Source organism: Macaca mulatta, chromosome 12 (assembly GCF_049350105.2).
Source record: "Macaca mulatta isolate MMU2019108-1 chromosome 12, T2T-MMU8v2.0, whole genome shotgun sequence".
Taxonomy (NCBI): Eukaryota; Metazoa; Chordata; class Mammalia; order Primates; family Cercopithecidae; genus Macaca; species Macaca mulatta.
In genome coordinates this window covers 117,689,719-117,708,921 of record NC_133417.1, presented here as the reverse complement: position 1 = coordinate 117,708,921, position 19,203 = coordinate 117,689,719, and the positions used below count along the sequence as shown (strand labels likewise).

Below are 19,203 nucleotides of genomic sequence, written 5' to 3'. Positions count from 1 at the left end.
GATTAGGGACCATGAATGTGCAGAGTGAGGACAAGGAAAGGGCCTAAAGCTGGGTCTACTGTAGAAGAAGCAGAATCATTTAAGGTTAATTATGTTCTGATGTGGCCTCCTTAAATACTTTCAGGTTGAGACAATTTCTAGCCCTTTAAGATTAAATCAGTGGCTTTGGACTAGAATCTGCTTAATAAGAATGAACTCCAAAGGTGAAAAAAACATAAAATCTAAAAATCAAAGGGTATGGCTTTATAAATGTGAAATTTTAGTTTGGCTCAATGTCGGTCAGTTTGGAAATGTGGGAATAACCGGAGAGATGGCATAACTGGGGGCGGGAGGCGGGGCGGTGATTATATCCCTACCACCACCTAATCCTCAGGGGCTACTAGTTACTTACTGTGCACACTTTTAAAGTACTTTCTAATTGTGGACCATGAGTGGCAGAGTGCTGCGGGCGGAGGCTTTTTGCTGAAAGCAACGTTGACTTTTCTTTTATTTCTAGGGAAAGTCCTGTCTGTAGATAAGCACCGTGGGACAATGGAGAAAATGCTGACTTGTTTTTTTAAAAAATCTTTTCTGTAAGCGCCCCTCCGATGGTCTGTCCACTCTGCGGGCCAGCTGTCCCAGGCCTCTGCCAGGGAGGGAAGAGGAGTGCTTCAGTGCATGGCTTCGGTGAGCCCTTTAAATCCAGCTTCCCCTGCCCCCACCAAGCTGCTCCCTCTCCCTGACAGGTGTTTTCCCAACTCCGGAGGCCTAGGATTTTGGGGAGTGGCTGAGCCAATGAGATTTCCCTTTGGGGCGGGGGGCGGGGGAGAAGGGCGTGGCTAGTTGGGTCAGAGCATGGGCGGGGTTTGCGCGGCTGAGCAGAGCCTGCCTGGTTGCGTGGAGGGTTGTTTTATTCCCACCGCCCCCCCCACCTTTTTTTTTTCTTTTTTTTTTTTTTTTCTGGAGTCTTATTAATTTCTCTGTGGGCTGCAGCTGGAGACCGCGGAGCGTTGGAAATGACGCTCGGAGCTTTAATTACCGCAGCCGCCGGACAAGTGTGAGGAAAGCTGACAGGAAAAAGAAGGACGGGATCCGGGGAGAAGCGAGAAGCTCCCCCCGCCCCGCTCCCCTCCCCATTTGGACTGGAGGTGCAAGGAAACTGAAGAAGGAGCAGAACACAGCCCGGCTGCGGGGAGAGGCCGGAAACCTACTGCCTCTTTGCAATCAACTTTTTTTGGAAACCTTTCGCCCCCCTTCCTTTTTTATTGTTGACCAACCAGTGAGAGAGAGAGAAAGTGAGGAGGCAGCGAGCAAGCGAAGGCTCACGCGGGGAAATAACTGCACAGTTCGGCCCGGACCGCCACGCGCACACACCGAGCACACTCCAACACACGCACACTCGCCCCCTCTTCGGGCCCCGGCCCTGGACCCGCGGGCGCGGACTAGGTCGCCCGCCCTGGGAGTCGCTACACCGCGCGCGCCGCGCCCGCCCCCCTCGCGCCCCCACGCGCGCCCGGCTGGGGGATCTCCTCCGCGTGCCCGAAAGGGGGATATGCCATTTGGACATGTAATTGTCAGCACGGGATCTGAGACTTCCAAAAAATGAAGCCGGCGACAGGACTTTGGGTCTGGGTGAGCCTTCTCGTGGCGGCGGGGACCGTCCAGCCCAGCGATTCTCAGTCAGGTGGGTTCCTTCTGGCGCTCCGGTCGCCTAACCTGCCGCCGCCGGCGGGGCTGCCTTGAGTGGCTCCCCCGCCCTCTTCACCCATCCCGGGAGGCGTGGAGGGACCGCTCGACCGGGACTTCTTCCCTGGGCTCTCGGTCGCCCCTCTTTCCATTTGAAACTTACCCTGTATGTGTGCCTGTGCTTTATCGTGAAGAAATCACTCTGAGCCCCTCTTTTTTCTCTCCTTAACCCCCTGTTTTTCTTTCCCGAGCGTTTTGTGTGGGAGCCTAAGCGGGATCCCTTCTGGTGGCGCCTGTTGTTCGGGACATGGGAGACCCAAATCCCCAGTCAGAGGAGACTCTCCTGTCCCTGTCTGGTCCCTCGAGGGAGGAACCCTCACCGCCGGGGCCGCGGAGGGCCGGGGTCCTGGGGAGGTGCTGGCTGGGCCTCTCCCGCGCCAAGCCTGAAGGGCGGTGGAGAGTGGCGCTCAGAGACCCGGGCTTTGCACCTGTGTGTGCTGCCGGCGGCCGCTGCGCCCCCAGTCGCCCAAGCCTTGTGGGGTCAGACGCGACTCGTACCCAGCCCGGGCAGCAAGAGTGCAGCGGGCGGGCGCGCCTCGGTCCGGGGTCTGGAGCTCTGGGCCTCTTCGGCCTGCTTCCCGGAGCCCTCGCCCCATTGACTTGAGGGGCGCTTGCTCGCCTGCATGACCTCTTAAAAAAAAAAAAAAAAGGCTTGGCACACTCGAGCCAGAAGCCGGGCCTTCCCGTCGGTTGCCGTGTTTGGCTCCTGGAAGAGTTCTTCCTGTAGTTCAACTTGCTATTGGCCGGAGTCCTTCAAACTTGTCTGTTTACTGCCTGGCCGGGCTGCCGAGCCTGCGGGTCACTGGATCCACCCGAGGCGCAAGCGGCGGCGGCGGGTGCGCGGCCACTGCTTGCTGGAGAGCTCGAGCCCCAGGTACCTGGGCAGGCAAAGGGCTAATTGACCCCGAGAGGCAGCGCGGCGGGGTTGGAGCGCCAAGGCTTGCAGGACTAATGACAGCACCTGCAGTGCAAGGAAGCTCAAAGTTTCTGACACTTGAGTTTCCTGGGGATGAAAGTGGGACGGGAGAGGTCTGAGGAGGACCGGTGTCTGATGCGGCCAAGGGGTGCCTTTTGGAGAGCCAGGGAGATTTCTGAAACCATTCGGGGATGGTGACTGGAGCGTGGGAAGTAGCTTGAGGTGATAAAGCCCCCGGGAGTGGCGATAGGGAGCGCTTTAGGCCCCCGGAGGGTGTCCTTCTGACCTCACCAAGGAAACAGCAAGCTGTAGTTTTCCCGCTCCGCCCCCGCCGCCGCCGCCTCCTTTGCCTAGTAAACAACAAGTTACAATCATCGAGGCTTTCAAAATGACCTTCGAATGGCACATGTGCGGCGTTTTGTGCTGGCTGTTTGCACCCTCCCAATTACTCCGAAATTCTTCACGCATACCAGGTCCCGCGCTCCAGCCACCCCCGGAATCACACCAACACGGACTTGACATTCCAAGCGGCCTCTTAGATACATCTCTTTTTATCTCCCTCCCCACTTCGAGTCCCTTCATATTTTCCCTCAATGGGTTGATTATACACATTGACCCATTCAAAGGCAGTGGCGACCGACATGCAGGCTTAGCCGAGAGGAATTTCTACGAGGCGACCTACTGGGGGCTGGCTGGTTCAGCCTCTGCCGCTGAGGGACCCCGCTCCGAGTCCGCAGCAATTTGGTATTAACTGTGCGGCTCCGGGTTGAGCTATGCCGAAAAGCCCTTTTCAGAATTTCTGCAAGGAATGTAATCCAAATTAGTTCTGCAGCTGTCCTCTTCCTCGTCTCAGGCGACACCAGCTCGCGCCCTCGCTCATCTCTTCTCGTTTCGTTGGGCGAATTGTCAGACCCACAAGTGAGCCCATTTAGAGCGCGAGGATTAGCGTGCCATTGTTCCGTGTGTGACTCTGTACTTGAAATTCTGGGGGCACAAAGGCGAGTCTCACTTGTTCAAAACACAAAGTGATCCAGATGAAAGGGCCGTACAAAGAAAAACTCTCGGGTGCATCCCTGGTATAATTGCAACACGCATACTAAGGTGATCCAATGGAAACTGTAAATGCCCCGGGGACTTCTTTCTTCATTCTCCCCCACCCCCACCCTGCCGCACCTGGCAGGGAAAGTTCAGCTGGTTTTAATGCAGTGTGCTATTATAAAAACAAGTTACTGTCTGGGGTATGAGTGAGGCTGTGTGTGTTCGTGCCTATGTATGTGTGTGGCTGTGTGTTCCCAACTAAATACATATTGCGCGTCTCCCCTCTCGCGGTTAGCAGTCAGTAGCAGTTTAGAGGAGTTTGTTTTGGTCCAAATGAGAAATTAAGTGCGGATAAGTAAACTAAGCTGCCAGAGGGCGACAAGATGTTGAGTGAATTGCTTTTAGATGAAACAAATTAAGGAAACGAGGGAAGACAATCTGCTTCTCGCATTATTAGACACGCTTGGAGTTCAGGGGAAAGTGGCATATTTTTGAAATGCTAATTTCTTAAGAAGCAGAAGGAATGCACCTTATTTACTGCTCTATGTGAACAGAATAAAAATATAGGGAGGGGGATACTGTTGTATAGATCTTCAAGATATTTTTTAAAATAATTGTAACAGAAGACCTTTTTTTTCTTTTGCTTGGAAAAAATTCAGCTTTAGAGAAGGTGATTTTTTAGAAATTCTAAAGGACGTTGTCTCATTTTCAGTTATGCATTTTTAGATATATTATATCTAGACATATAGCCAAAGTCCCTTTATATGGCAATTATAAAGCCTTTGCTAACCAAAGGAATAATTCTAAAATTTATGTCTTCCTTGTATAATGGAAAGTTATCAATATTACCTTTGTATTGAAGAAAATATATAGTAGTATTGAGGTGGTACTCTTATATACCTTAGTAGATAAATGAACAAGTTCAGTTCTCATTTCTTTTTTGCAGGTAACTCAGTCTTGCTTTTCATTCTATAAAAGTACATATAGCTTTCTTACATGTTTAAGATACATCATTATATCTCCAAAATCGTGGGGTTATTTTTCATTTGAGAAGAAAAATGTTAATAAAAGTTAATTCATGAAAATGGTGTTAAATATATTTTCAAAAAAGCATCAATTCTCTTTCTTACAGGTGTTTACTGTAAGCACATCTATGGGTACACTGTTTTCTTTTTAATTTGAAATTCTCATATATATGGGGGCTTTTTAGAAGGTGTTATTTTTTTCTTGACAATGTGTCTAAATAAATAAATATCTATTAGTATAACTGCAAATTGCTTGGAAATACTATAAATGTTCTGTTGTGATGAAATGACTCCGGTTATATCAGTATTCCTTTTTTTTTTTTTTTTTTTTTTTTTTTTTGCTGTTAAACTCAACAGCTTTTATTTATTTTAATCATGTATGCATAGAAAGTGAAATTTTGTTGAAAATCAAGGCACTTACTGCTTTATATATATATTTTCATTTAGTCACTGGAAATGTGTCTTAATTAAGAAATTACATTAGAATATTTATCAGAGCATGAACTTTGTGGAAGATTTATGCATTTTTTATTCTAACCTGAGCACAGTAAGTTTGCATTGGCTGATTTTTAGAGTTTGCATTTATTTGATGGAAAATCATATTTCCTCCTCAAAGTGGATTCAAATATTTAGTATTCATGAGCTTTCATCCCTTTGGTTTTTAAATAGAAGTACTATTTATCATCTGTCTTATGCATGCACCATTTCTGTTACTATAGATTCTCTCTTTACATCTTAGTATTTATTGAGTTTACATGTGTTAATATATGTTTTCCTTTCCACCACTAAGTACATTGTTTTTGTGTATGTCTTTCCCAGCAACCTGCCACTCAACCACTGCAGGAGTCCTCTGAGCCAGTTTTCATTCTTTCTGATAAATCTGATATGGCTGGTTGGCCAGACAATGGCAAGCCATTCCATTGCTCAGATTTATTCCTGAAAGAAAATAAAAAGGCATCGATCCAAGATCACTGGCACATCTTAAAAGCCTTGACTCCAAGGCCAAACCTTTCCACAGAGAAGTCCCTCTTACCCTTTTTCTTTCTTTCTTTTCCACTCTTGACCAAGGAAAGAAGGTGGACCACTGCCATTTAAAAAATGCTAGTGAGGCAATGAATTGTGCTATTTCTAAGTACTCTCTGAAGCTTGATTAGAGCCACCTTGAGATTAATAGCTATGCACAGTGCATATTTTAGACAATAAATTGAATTAGGATGGCTTAAACATTGCAGTGCTTTAAAGTGGTATTATTTTTGTATTATATCAAGCTGGTTATTAGGAAAAGTTAACATGTTCTTAAAAATAGCCAGAAGTTCTGGCTTTATATTATAGTGTTCTGCTGCTGTTGGATATCCATGTATAGTTTGTAAGTGCCTAAAACATAAATGAAATAAATGATCAAAACGGATTTTCTGATACCTGCAAACTTGTTGGTACTTGCTCTGTTTAATTTTACCAGTTTTGAGAGACGCTGCTTTGTAGAGATGCTAATATTTATACTGAAATTAGTTTTTATAGGTTCAAGCCTACAGCTGTTCTACAGAAATTAATTATCAAGCAGATTCCACTGTTATCTTTTACAGTGATCTACTGAGTATCCTGTGCAGGGTAAAATTTAATCATATTAACAACTTTTCTCCAGGTTATATCATTTTAGAGATGCTCTATTATGTTACATTTCACCATATGGAACCAAATTACACGTTTTATCTAATACTCATTTTCTGAAGTATTATAAATATTGGCAGTCAGAGTTAAAACCCTGCTTTTTATGATTTCTAATATAGCTATTGACTGGAGTTTTCAGTTTATAATGAAAAATAATCCCTTTTTATGAAAAAATTATAGGTCAATGTTTCCTGAAACTGTATGTCTTCAACATAATTTGAGGGAGACTTTAATTACCTGTTTTGCGGTTAAATGGGACACGGGACATAGTCACATGGTTTAAATCAGGATTTCTACCTTCCAGGGACAGTTCCTCGAGTTTCTTAATACCTTCAGCAACTCACTGCATCTCTTTGTGACTTGGCTTCTCTGCCTGAGAGAGAAATGCATGTAATGCACTATTTCTGCACTGTACAGTTTTGTGAAAATGACTTTAAAGTCTTTAATATTGAGATACATTCCAGTAAATTGTTTTTATAGATGTAATTTAAATTGCACATGTAATCTAAAACATGTATACCTATATTAAGAAACATAATGTAAACTTTCTAGCAAACTGTCTCTGTCAAAAGAGTACCTGTCTAATGAAATAAAGAGGTTATTAACTCAAAGGCATTTGTATTTGAGGGCAATTTCCCCAAAATATTATTTTCAGAATTGTTCTATGGTCTCTTTTTTTCTGAGTTGTTGGTGATTCTGAAATATTTGTTAAATAAATTGCCCGATTTTCTAATTCTGTAATCAAGCTTTAAGGCCACGTCCTTGTTTTCACATTTGATACTTAATCTAGTGCTTTATATTTGTACAAACTCTTCAAGAGAGGAAAGCTGTCCCCTTTTACAATATGGAGTTGAAATATGTGGATGTTTTGGTAACAAATTCTAAAGAGGCTATATAGCATGTAATAATTGTTTTAGAGTTATTTTCATTTTGAATTGTTCTGCAGGCCTGTCACTTTGCACAACTCCAGGGGGCAGCAGCCACATAGACTTTGATAGGAATAGTGCATGCCTTAGCTGTGGGTAGTACAGCAACAGCCCTGCTATTGTGTGATGCTAGCGAATAAAGCACTAAAATAAAAGGAGGTTTGGGTTCTGCTCATACAATCATTTGTTATGTGATCTTGGATTAGAATACTTGCTTCTATCTCAGTCTCCTTACCTTTATTAGTGTAGCTAAAAGTCATGCCTAAGCTATTAACATTTTGAATGTTTTTAATAATTCAATTAATTAGAAATGGAAAGTTTAAAATTTTTAGAAAAAAAACATTGGTTTTTAATTATTTTTGTAAGTGGATCTCTTTTTGTTGTTGTTGTTCCAAGTCAAGTCATAGGCATAGCCCTTGTTTCTAAAACAGGTGAAAGGGTAAAATAAAAAGAGAGCTGTGTAGTTAAGCTGCAGGGAGAAGCCAGCTTTGAGTCCCCTGCCATTGACATTCCCTCACTTTCCTTCCACTGTTGCCTCTACTCTCCTGCACTGGTGTCATAGAAGTCCAGCACTAGAAACCACTGATGTAATCCAGTCATCTTATTTTTTAGGTAAGGAAACTGACAGCACAAGGAAGTTAGATAATATAAGCTAGTGGCAGCTCCTGACACCAATATCATTTTCTGTAGCATACATCAAAGTATTTGAAAAACCACTGACACATAAAAAAATAAAGAAACAAAAGGTTATGTTGCATTAAAGAGAATTGAGAAACTGAAATGAAGACAAATGGATTGGATCTACACTCCTAATTATCATATTATGTAGTTCTTTCTAAAAGAAAGACAGTGGGATCCTCATGATCATCTTTAATTTATATTTGGAGAGTAATCATTGATTGCATTGATAAGTTATGGCATATGAACAAATAAAGCCACTTTTTAAAGACATAGTTCTATAAGAGGATTTCTTTACCTGGTTAGGTCTACGGAAACATAGAATCTTGAATTCCCTAAAAGTCACACAGGAGCCCACAGTACTATCTGTATATAATAGCACTTTTAAGAGTTTCTTTTCTTTTCTTTTTTTTAAACCTGAGCTTTATGAAGATGTCCAATAAGCAGAAAATGGTTATTTTTTCCATTTTAAAAATAAATACTATGAATGCTGAAATAAGATGGATTGTAAAGGATCAACAGTGGGTTCCTCATCACCAATTAGTTGGTGGAGACCTTTAACCAGGAAATCCATGGGAATACGTCAGATTCATCTAGGCCCGTCCTTGGACCTAAGGTTATCATTTTTACTGTCTTGGTTGGACCATGCTGTTTCATAATGGCCCTAAGACAGTTCTATTCTTTGAGCAAGTGCATAAGCAAAGCTTTAAGTACTGACTATAAATTTATTTCCATAGCACCTTTGCCTCCCTCTAGTTGGGTTCTGTAAGATGCTACCTCTGGGCCTTGTGACCTTGCACTATTTTTGACCTAACCTTAATGCTGTCTGGTTGTAGCTGAGTTCCCTCCTGTGCCTCAGCCTTCTTGGGCATGATAAGCATTCTTATGGGCCCGGGTGACAGAAGAGAGGTTCGAAACTTGTTTTGGCAGGAAGAGTCACTTCCTGTTAGAAACTGGAAATGAAAGTGGACCCCCGTAAAAGATTAACATGAACACCAAGAAACTTCCTGTGCAATATCATTAAACCTCTCCTATGAGAAGTAACTCAGGATCATTACTATTAATCACATTATTTCCAATATTGTAGGGGTTACTGAAGCATACTAAACACCAATAGGAATATGCAAGATCCAGTTTGAGTCCTGAGCGTTAAACTAAAAAGACTCAAGACCGAATGAAGATTTATAATATATTTCATTTGAAACATAGTTTAAATGTGTTAGAAGAAAGTGAATGGTGCAATAAACACTCTTGTTTTCCAAAATGATTAGACTTGTAAACAATCGGTTTCACCTGCTAAATCTTTACTGCTCTGCTGACCTTTACTTACGCCTGGTCCCATGTGCTTCTAGTATAGGTGGATATCCACGTGTTAATCTTTCGAATACAAGTGGGGATGGTAAACCTGCTTTCAAAAAGTGCATGGGCTTGTTTTCTCTCCTCTGCTGGGGTTATCTCATGGCTGGTTAGGACTGAAAAAAAAATTGATGACAGATTCTCCAGGCTCTGTGACTATATCAAGTATAGCTGTGACTTGAGCAATAAGTGGCACAGTCTTCTATTTCAGGATGGGTCCCCATTACTATCAAGGGGATGCCTAATAGAGATCATGGGTGGCAGTGACTATTTTGCTGTAGGCAAACTCTTACTGAAATCTTTGTCATTATTTCCTGTGCTTCTCTGTGGGCATAAAGAATGTGAGAATATGAGTTTCTATAGGGACCTATGAAAACCAAATAAAAATATAACAGAATAATATTTATTTTATACACATACTTTCATTTTCAGGAATTCCTTTTGTCTGGTAATTTTGTCTAGAACAGAGCACTTAAATAAGTTTGTTTTAAAGGAAAGTTGACTGCATAGGTATGTTAAAATCTACTCCCCAAGATTTTTGTAAGCATCATCTGGTCCTTAGAAATCAGGCAGGGTTATTGCAAGATCCTCTTTATGAGTCGTCTTCTTTCATGCGCTCGTACCTCTAAAATCTCCTTCTTGTCACTGTCAGATTACCATTTCTAATATTATCTTAGTTTTTATTCTAAAACTTTTCATGGATCCCTTTTGTAATTTCAAAGCCTGCTAAAACTGTCTTCTATTTCCTTTTAAATCCATCATAGAGTCTGTTAACATGTATTCTGTCTAAAAATCAGACTAACCTAGTCAGTATCTCATGACTCTGCCTTGCTTATTGTCCTTACTTTTGCTGATCCCTTTTCCTGGAATTTGTGACTTACTTGGTGCTTCTACCTGGCCAAACTTTTGAATCTTTTAAGTTTTACTTTAAATTATACCTCTTTGTTACATCTTCCTTCACTGACTACCCTAGCCAGTAGTCCTTCTCGATATCACTTATCTGGCATTTAATCAAACCAACCAATAGTTTTGACTTTTTAAGTACCAAAGTTTTTATCCTCTGCAGAGACTAATGTGGTGCCGCATACATATAAGCTCTTTAAAAATATTTTTTTACATGAATGAATAGCATACATTTGCAGGAACAATTTAAGCTCATTCATGGATGCTTATTATTTGTAATTAAACCATATAGTGCACAAAGTAAGCCGTTCTAATAACAATTATAAATTCTTAATAATAGATGTTGGACATGTTTACCCTACAAATTTCTTTAGTTGCTTTCTTGAGCTTCCTAGGGTTTTTCTTCAAGTGGAGTGTTTCTAAGATGCTATCATTCATCCCTATGCCCATTTTTAGAGTCTACCCGTACTATGGTACAATTTCTGTTGGTTTTATTTTTGGCAAGTTAAATATATGTGGAATGTGGATACCATTTTTAAACATGTAAATATTTTATAATTCAGTATTTTAATATTAATGGCTATTTTGCTATTTCTTATCTGCCATTAAAACGTTTAATCAATTTAAGCAATAAGAATGCCCTGATCCACCAGTGTATTTCAGGACCATGTTAGGAACTGAAGAGGAAATATAAGAAGCTCAAGATGCCAGCTTTTTCTTTTAAAGAAGAATAGATGAGGCCAATAAAACACAGTATAAAAATATGTTATTAAGTGATTTTGCAGACTCTTGGGAGGAATATTTGCCTTCAGGGAAATGTTAATAAGTATTTCATGAAAAAGGGTTCCAGATAGAATCTGGCATTTTCTATTCCTAGATATATGTGATAATACAACTTTGTTATAACTAAGATTTCTCAATATCTTAAAATAGACAACTAGACATGCTTACCATTTTAAAAGGAGCCTATAAAGGAAGCACTTGCAGTATAACTGAACTGAGAGGTGATGGGGATTCTCTTAGTTGCTCTTTTAGGTGATTTCACTCTACGTTCTGCAAATGGTTGAAATGATTATATTATTTATAGAGTCAGAGTCTACCAGGGAAAATGCACTTCTAGACATTTCTTTTCAGGTTACCAGATTCTAAGGAACTGTCAATATTTCTAGGCCACTAGGGTGCACTAATTGTACCTTAATTTTATATTTGCCTAAAAGAGTTAATGTAACTTTTAAAATTACCTCACAGTCTGCCGAGTAATCTATTAATGAAAAAATTGGAAATGGAGATATTAGAAACTTGTCTGAAATTCTTTTAGAACTTTCCTGACTTTTTTCACTTTAAGAATCCATGAGAAGAAAGTTTGAGACAGGGATTATTGCTCCTGTTTTGTAAATGAGGGACTAGAGATATAAAGTAGTATGTAAGGGTGAAACCTAACTGGTGCACTATTCTGGTCCAGTTACGTGCCTGTCCTGTCCTGAGAGCCTGGCTCTGCCTTCTGCTTCTCAGACTCTTGCATGCCTTTCCCACGGTGACAGAGGCTAGTTATGCTTCTCAAAGGTGTGGTTTTTCCACTCTACCTGCCCACTGTGCAAGAAAGGGATGCTTAGCATGCCAGATCTTCTGCCTTCAGGTCAGCAGCTCTTTTTGCTTTCCCTATAGCCACATGAAGAAACTTGTCTAATAAATCTGTCAGTTAAGGAGTTCTACTTTAGGTTACTCTGTAGTTTCTCCTCCATTGTATTCTCCAGATTTCTTTCTTTGTCATATAAGCCTTATCTTGAGAAAACTTCGAATCAGGGGCATATGCAAGATTTGGGGATCTGCATTTATATAATTTGGGGAACCTCTTTAAAAACAATATTGAAATAGAAATACAAATTAAGTGCAAGGTCTTGTGAAGCACCAGTACAATAGATGGGTTCTGAAGCTGAAGCTGTTTTAGAAACTTTGTGGTAAATCTGCCTATTGTTGAAAATTATACATTTTAGTAATATTGCTCTTCCATTAACTGTGAATTCTGGGTGTCATAATACATTTTTTTGAATTTTTTTCTAGTGCACGTAGTTAGTGTCTGTTATTAGAATGCATTGCTTTGAGAAGAAAATGATTAGGTTGGTGCAAAAGTAGTGGCAAAAATCACAATTACTTTTGCACCAACTTAATATTATGTAGTGTAAAATCACTATCTGGGTATATCTTTGGATGAAATAATGTACTATATAATTTTTAGAATATTTTCTCTTTAAATATGAGTGTGCCTAATCCAGGTATAGATCTATTTACTTGACATCATGTTTTTAAGATGGTTTATTTTTAGTACTGTCTCTTACACAGTACTATAGTTTATAATGGTTGGATGTAATTTAAAGGAACCCTGCCAGTATGAATATACAAGAGCTATATTATTAAGGTCCTACCCCTTGAAATATAGCTTACTGGACTCACTGGATTTTTAATCATTTGTTATTTAGCGTGGATAAAAGTCAACCTTTGACTTTTACCCTCAGGCTAAGTTAAATGTGACCATTTTTTAAAATAAGAAAATGGCTCTATTCCTAATTTTTAGTTCCCATACAGTTTACAAATACATATTTACTCTGGTAATACAGCTTTGCAACTAGCAAAGCAGTTGCGCTAACACTGATAAATATAGGTGAGGAAACAATTAACATCCACTAATGTTTCGCTACCTAAACTATTTTAATGTCATTTTAAAATTTTTAACTAGAATAGATATTATTACTAGCCATGAATGAAACAATGCATTTCAGTTAAAATCAATAGAGAGTGTAGATCTTTAGTAATATTTTTAACTAATATGTTAACACATTTAAGAAGCAATAAAAAGATTAGTATTTCAAGTCACAGTTTTAAAAAATATCAACTAAACAGTTAATAATATTTCCCAGTTGTTAACTTCAAATTTAGCAGCCCATTGTCCCTGGTGATATATTGAAACCTTTAAAAACGTACTTGGAATTAATGGAAATGGAAGTGATTGGTATTCAGATATAATTCTTTAGTGGCCCTTTTCTTTCTTCTAAATACAGGATGAAAATTGAAAGTATAAAAAGCTTCAAGATAAATTGAAATAGACAAAACATTTTATGCAACTGTTGGTGAAAGGGGCATTCATTGTTTTTTTTTTTTTTTTTTTTCTGTTCTTACTGTATTGCTTGTGGCCAGAATTAGCACACCATGAGCCAGAGAAAAAGATAAGACAAATAGAATGGCATGCAGCTAATTTTGTTTGGCAAATTTAGATCTGATACATGCTATTTCACTCCTACAAACGGACTCAGTCACTCTTTGAGAGGTACAGATGAAGTTTGTCTCCCACAGTTTAACAGCTTTCACTCAATATTTATAGGCTACATAAAAATAAATTTCTGTAAGTAACATATTTCTTACTGGCAGGATGAGCTCTGTGAAGGCAGATTTATTAATAAGGAAAAAAAGGAGAACCAAAAACATTTCAATTGTTCCAGATCTGCAGAAAATAAAATGCCTATATGTCAAAATATCAAAAATAGTTTTTTTTCAAGGACATATATAGTGGACTTTTGGTATTCAAGATTTTTTACTACTTGTGAGTCAGTAAGAAATCCCATTATTTTATGATAATTTTGTGATTTGAATCTGGTAGAATTTCATATTCTGAAAGTAGTCATTCACCTGCCAGATGAGCCAACAGAATAGAATCCACTGTAATAATCAGGAAGTTGCTTAAAACAAAACTCAGAACCTTGGTCTTTGGAAAAAGTGTTATCTAACAGAGTAAACTTTAGTGAAATTTCTTAATGAGGTTAAACTTGTGTGAGAAAATGTTCACCAGATGTGTAATATTTGTGGAAATGTGGTTCTAGAGAAAACCTGGAATTTGTACAATAATATCTGTATTAGGAAATGTCAAGATGCCTTCCTAACAGCCTTTTGTAGCACAGTGAATTGTAGAGTATTCAGAGTTGTAATGTTATTTATATATCTGTTAAGGATTTGTCATGACTTCAGACTATATTCTCCATAATCAAGTTCACTGTAGAGAATAATTCTCATTCATGAATTGTTCATCTCATCATATTTCCAGTGGTTATTTCAAGGTTAATTTTTTTCAGATAGCTTGTCTGTTGATTAAGGTTTTCAGTAATTGTACATGTGCTGATAGCACATGGATGCTTTAAACTTGAAGACATCTTTGATTTTATAACCAGTCAAGGTCAAATGTTTTCCAATGCCTTTGTACTCAAATATATAGAAAAAATAACTTTACTGTTTATTTTTTTCTTTCTGCTAGGAATATGGAGCCTCTTTTTGACATTTTCAGATTTCCATAAACCTTGTGTAGTATATGATAAACAAAGTATATCCCATACCAGGATTAATATTCAAGTAGTGCATTTCTTACAATTTTACTAATGGTTAAAACATTGAAATGCTGTTTTACATAATTGAGTTTCCCTGGTACCTTCCCTGGAACCCCTTTCTCTGACTTAACCCAATCAAACAGGCAAAGAATTAATGCATGACACAATAATGGATCTTCAGATATCTTCTCTGGCATATGCTATGTTCCATTCTAATGTGCCTTTGACATTACAGTCACTAAATACTGTAAATATTACTGTTACATATAATAACAATTTTTCCATAAGTGTTTTAAAATAATAGAAATATGAACAGTGTCAGAGTAACTTTGCCACAATTAAGTATTAGCCAGTTTGAGAAATGCATTTTTCCGAGATAAGTGTATCACAGCATAGATATTGAAGTTAAAAAAAATGACTTAAACACGATAGACAGGATGCCACTGCCCACATATTGAAGTAGCCTAGGAGAAAATCACATGAGTGAGGCCGAAAATCACCCATGTAATTTAGTATGTGGTCAGGGGCATTCTGTCCACATTTAAAGCAAATGCTATACATTTTCCCAAGAGTGAGTATGAGTGCTGATGGGTCATTTATATCTATAAATTGGGCTGCAAGTACTCACAATAGTTTGAATATGTGATGACCATCGTCTATGTGGTAATAACTATATCGCATGCTCATATGATTAGTCAGAATGAATGGTTATCTGGCAAGGTATTAGCTGCTGCAGCAGGTGTGTGTATTAGATATGGGACTGTCCCTGGAGGTCACTACATCTACTCTTTTCATTTGTGGTAGATAAGGAGAGGAAAAAATTAAAATGAAAACTTTTGTTTTTACAAAGTTAAAATACAATATTACAGAAACTGTGAACGTCAGCTTTATTATAATTTTGGTAACTTAGATTTTGACGTGTTTTTTTTTAATTTCATATTACAACAGAATAATAGCATACTATTTAATTTGAAGAATGATTAAAGACATAAGGAGATATGCCAGGCCTGGAAAAGAGGAGTCTTGGGAAGGGGACATGATAACTGTCTTCAATAGCTACGGAGGACTATTACATACAAGAGGGATTAGCAATGTTCTGTACAGCCTTGGAGAACAGAAACATTAACAGCTGTTTGAAATTGTAAGGCATCAGATTTCAGTTAAACACTATCAAGGAGTTTCTCATAGTTAGTGCTAACCAAAGTTGGAATGGTCTGTCCCAGGAGTTAGTGAGTTCCTTCATGTGTGGGGTGGTAAGCTCTGATCTAACCTCTTCTATGATGATAAGAAATGAGTGAGGCAGCTGAGGAACAACTGGTCCACAATGTTGGGGGTGAGGATTGAGTTCTGTGATTTCTGAGAACCTGTCATAAGCACACTGTGCCCAAGTATCTTTTCATAGCCTCTAAAAATTAGAGCAGATTAAACCCATCCTTCAAGTCTCTGAAGCTAAGATTCCCGCCCCATCTGCTCCTCATCATCCTACCTGCTCTTCATAGATTAGTAGATTTGTGAAGGATTTTTTAAAAAATTGTCATTCTTAAATAAATATTTTGCTTTTTCCTTAACAGTCTTCATATTAAATATTCACACTTCTGGTTCATTATACTATCACCAATTAATCATTCTCAATTTAAAAAACAATAGAGAATATAAGCATGCAAACTTAAATTATATACATTTTGTGCCTCAGTTTATGCCAGCAGGTGTTTATAACTAAATACTGATTTAACTAAACTGGAAGGAGAAATATATAAGAAGGTGGGGCCATAGTTAGGAGCAGCAGGAATTTAGAAAACTGGGCCTGCATTTGTGGCCGGGAGATAAAATGTTAAGAAATAACAGCAAAAGAGAAGCACTTTCCTAGGGGAATTGAAAATCAAAAGGAGATAAAAAGATAGATGTACATATGCATGCCTGACCTAATTACAAATAAAGTAGATTTTTATTAGTCAGCTTTGGAAATAGTTTAAGATCTTTGACATTTCAATCTCTTTTACTACCACTTTTGGATCTACACTACAAACCTTCTAAATAAAATGCTTTGCTTTTTCCATTTGTGGCCATTCTTTTAACATTGTTTTTGGTTCCCCTATATGAAGACTGCATTTCTGTGATATCCTACCTTCTGTTTTAGGCTTTCTGATCTACCACCTCTCCTCACTTTCTACAGTCTATGTCCACTTTAATGCCAGGAGGCTCCAAGCCCTGTGCTGGTACTTTTATGCATTACCTCTGGTGCCTCCTTAAACCTGCATGGTAGATGGTCTTAATCCTCTGTCATAGGTAAAGAAAATGAGACTCAATTACATCATTGGACAAATCACACAGCTATTTCTCAACAGAGGCAATAGTCTAACAATCAATTTGGCTATTATTGGGTGTATATTAGACTTAGATTTCAGTTGTCTATTTTTAAGGAGGCAATAAATAAAGATAATGCACTCAACAAAAAGTAAGTCTATCCAATGCTTCTGTCTGGCTGTGGTCCTCTTCATCTTTTTCTTACTGTCCAGATGCCCTCCCCTGTCTTACTTCTGTGTAGATTATTTCTAAGCTCTTACTCCTATACAGAGCTCTAAACCTTACTGCCTGCTGGATATCTCCTCTTGGATATGTCACAGTGTCTCCGACTCAAGCTATTCAACGTTTTACTTATTGCTTTAAATAATTTAATGTGCTTTTCCTATCTTAATTGTTATAAACTTCTGTATATCAAAAATTAACTCTTCATTGGTAAAAAGCCAAGAAATCATAACATCTAATACTTATTAAGAGGCCAGCTGTACCAGGAAGTGTGCTAAGCACTTCTCATACAATATCTCACCTGATCTTAACAATATGGACACTACCATCCTTATTTTACAGACAAGGAAACAGAAGCTTAGAGAGATTAAGTAACTTGCAAAGGGCCACACTTGTGCAGGTGGCTGATCAGCAATGCCTAGGCTCCTGTTAAATTCACAGTCTAAATATCAACATTTTATATATGACGATAAATGAAAACTCCTAAGAAATATGCTGGTAACATAGGTGAATTTCTTAAGTATTTTAGGCCATTAACAATGATTTTGCTTGATACTCATAATAATACTAAATAACCACGAATACTTGTGAATATATCAAATATGGAAACGGGATCAAGTATATTAACAATATATGCCACTCTTCTATTTTTACATTGTGGTTTCATTACATTTATAATACCTCAAATCAAGTAACCATTGCAGTAACTCTTTGAAATTGAAAATGTGAAGTAAAATATTGCAAGGAGTAATATAGAGGAATCCAAGAATTTAAATAGTGCAGGTTTGAATCAACCATGTGAGTATAGGTAAATTACTTAATCTTTTTAAACTTCAATCATCCCATCTGTAAAGGGAATTGAATATTAATATTAATCTCATCATTGTGACGGTTAAACAAAATGCTTATAAATGCATATAAAATAGCATCGGGCACATAGTAAGTGCTCAATAAATGTTAATTGTATTTTGTATGCTATAGTAGTAGTAGGAGAGAACTAGGGCAGTTAAAAGCAAAAAAGGAAGCATCATAAATTTACAGTTAGAGAACATTAAATATGAAAAGAGCATGAACTTTCTCTTTTTCATAATTTGAACTTGAGTTTTGTGTGTCCTATGAATATAAACAGGTGATATAATAATGGTTTATAGAATTATTGTACACATGGACTGTCATGAGCACTCTAAGTAGACTGTTTAGGGAAGAATTTGGCTCTCTCTGAGGGGCAGTTTTCTCAAATCCTTTTTTTCTTCATATTCTGTTTTTATAGTTTTGGTATTAAAAAAAGAGCTTAGAGAGACAGTTTTGTTCCAAAGATTTATGTTTACCTGGCAAACTCAAATCCTCTGTCCTTTCATCCTTATTGTTTTTTAAAGTGCCTTCAAGAGAAAATGGTTTTTAATCAAATTCATGAGATAACTTTTTATGTTACATTTTATAGGCATTTGAACTTTTCAAGATAGGACACAACTAAAATAATGTATGACCAAATGTATTTTTCAAAAAATTTCTGCATGCTAGAGCAGAATCCTCCACATCTATATACAAATACTGACAGAATTTGTCACATAGAAGATAATCTGTAAATTGTTGTGATTATTAAATGTTTTCCCTATATTATGGTTTTTCACATTTATTAGGGAATTAGGTAAAGGCTATGCATGACATCATAAACTTTTAAATTCACAGAGCTATGCCAGTGGTGTCCACTTGGTAATTAACATTGGTGTGCCACAAAACCATACATGCTTAAAAAAGGTATCGCTAATGGCAAGGGCGATTTCTGCTCTTCTATAGTTGACTGCTTGCTTTTTTGCAACAACCTCAAACTCCCTACAGTTAGTGGATTAGAATTTCTAAAAAGTTATTTCTCCTATCAACCGATGTGGAAACTTTCAAGGATGCTGTGAACTTTTCATTTTTGCAAAACGTAAAAACAAATTTAAAAATGAAGGCTATTATTTTTAGACTGAGAGATAGGTAGAAATTTTGTGTGCAAGCTCCACCACATGTCATTATCTTATTCAGCTGACAGGTGGTGCTCCAGAACAATATGGGCAGTGGGGATGTGT

At 38.4% G+C, this 19,203-nt stretch overlaps 1 protein-coding gene across 1 annotated transcript in view; it reads left to right on the top strand.

Moving 5' to 3' along the window:
• Window positions 1-941: 941 nt before the first annotated feature.
• ERBB4 (erb-b2 receptor tyrosine kinase 4) overlaps window positions 942-19,203 on the top strand; it is a 1,186,765-nt gene continuing 1,168,503 nt past the window's right edge. Inside the window, exon 1 of the mRNA XM_015110887.3 lies at window positions 942-1,663. Coding sequence (XP_014966373.3) covers window positions 1,582-1,663 — 82 coding nt within the window. The 5' untranslated portion in view covers window positions 942-1,581. The remainder of the gene's footprint in view (window positions 1,664-19,203) is intronic.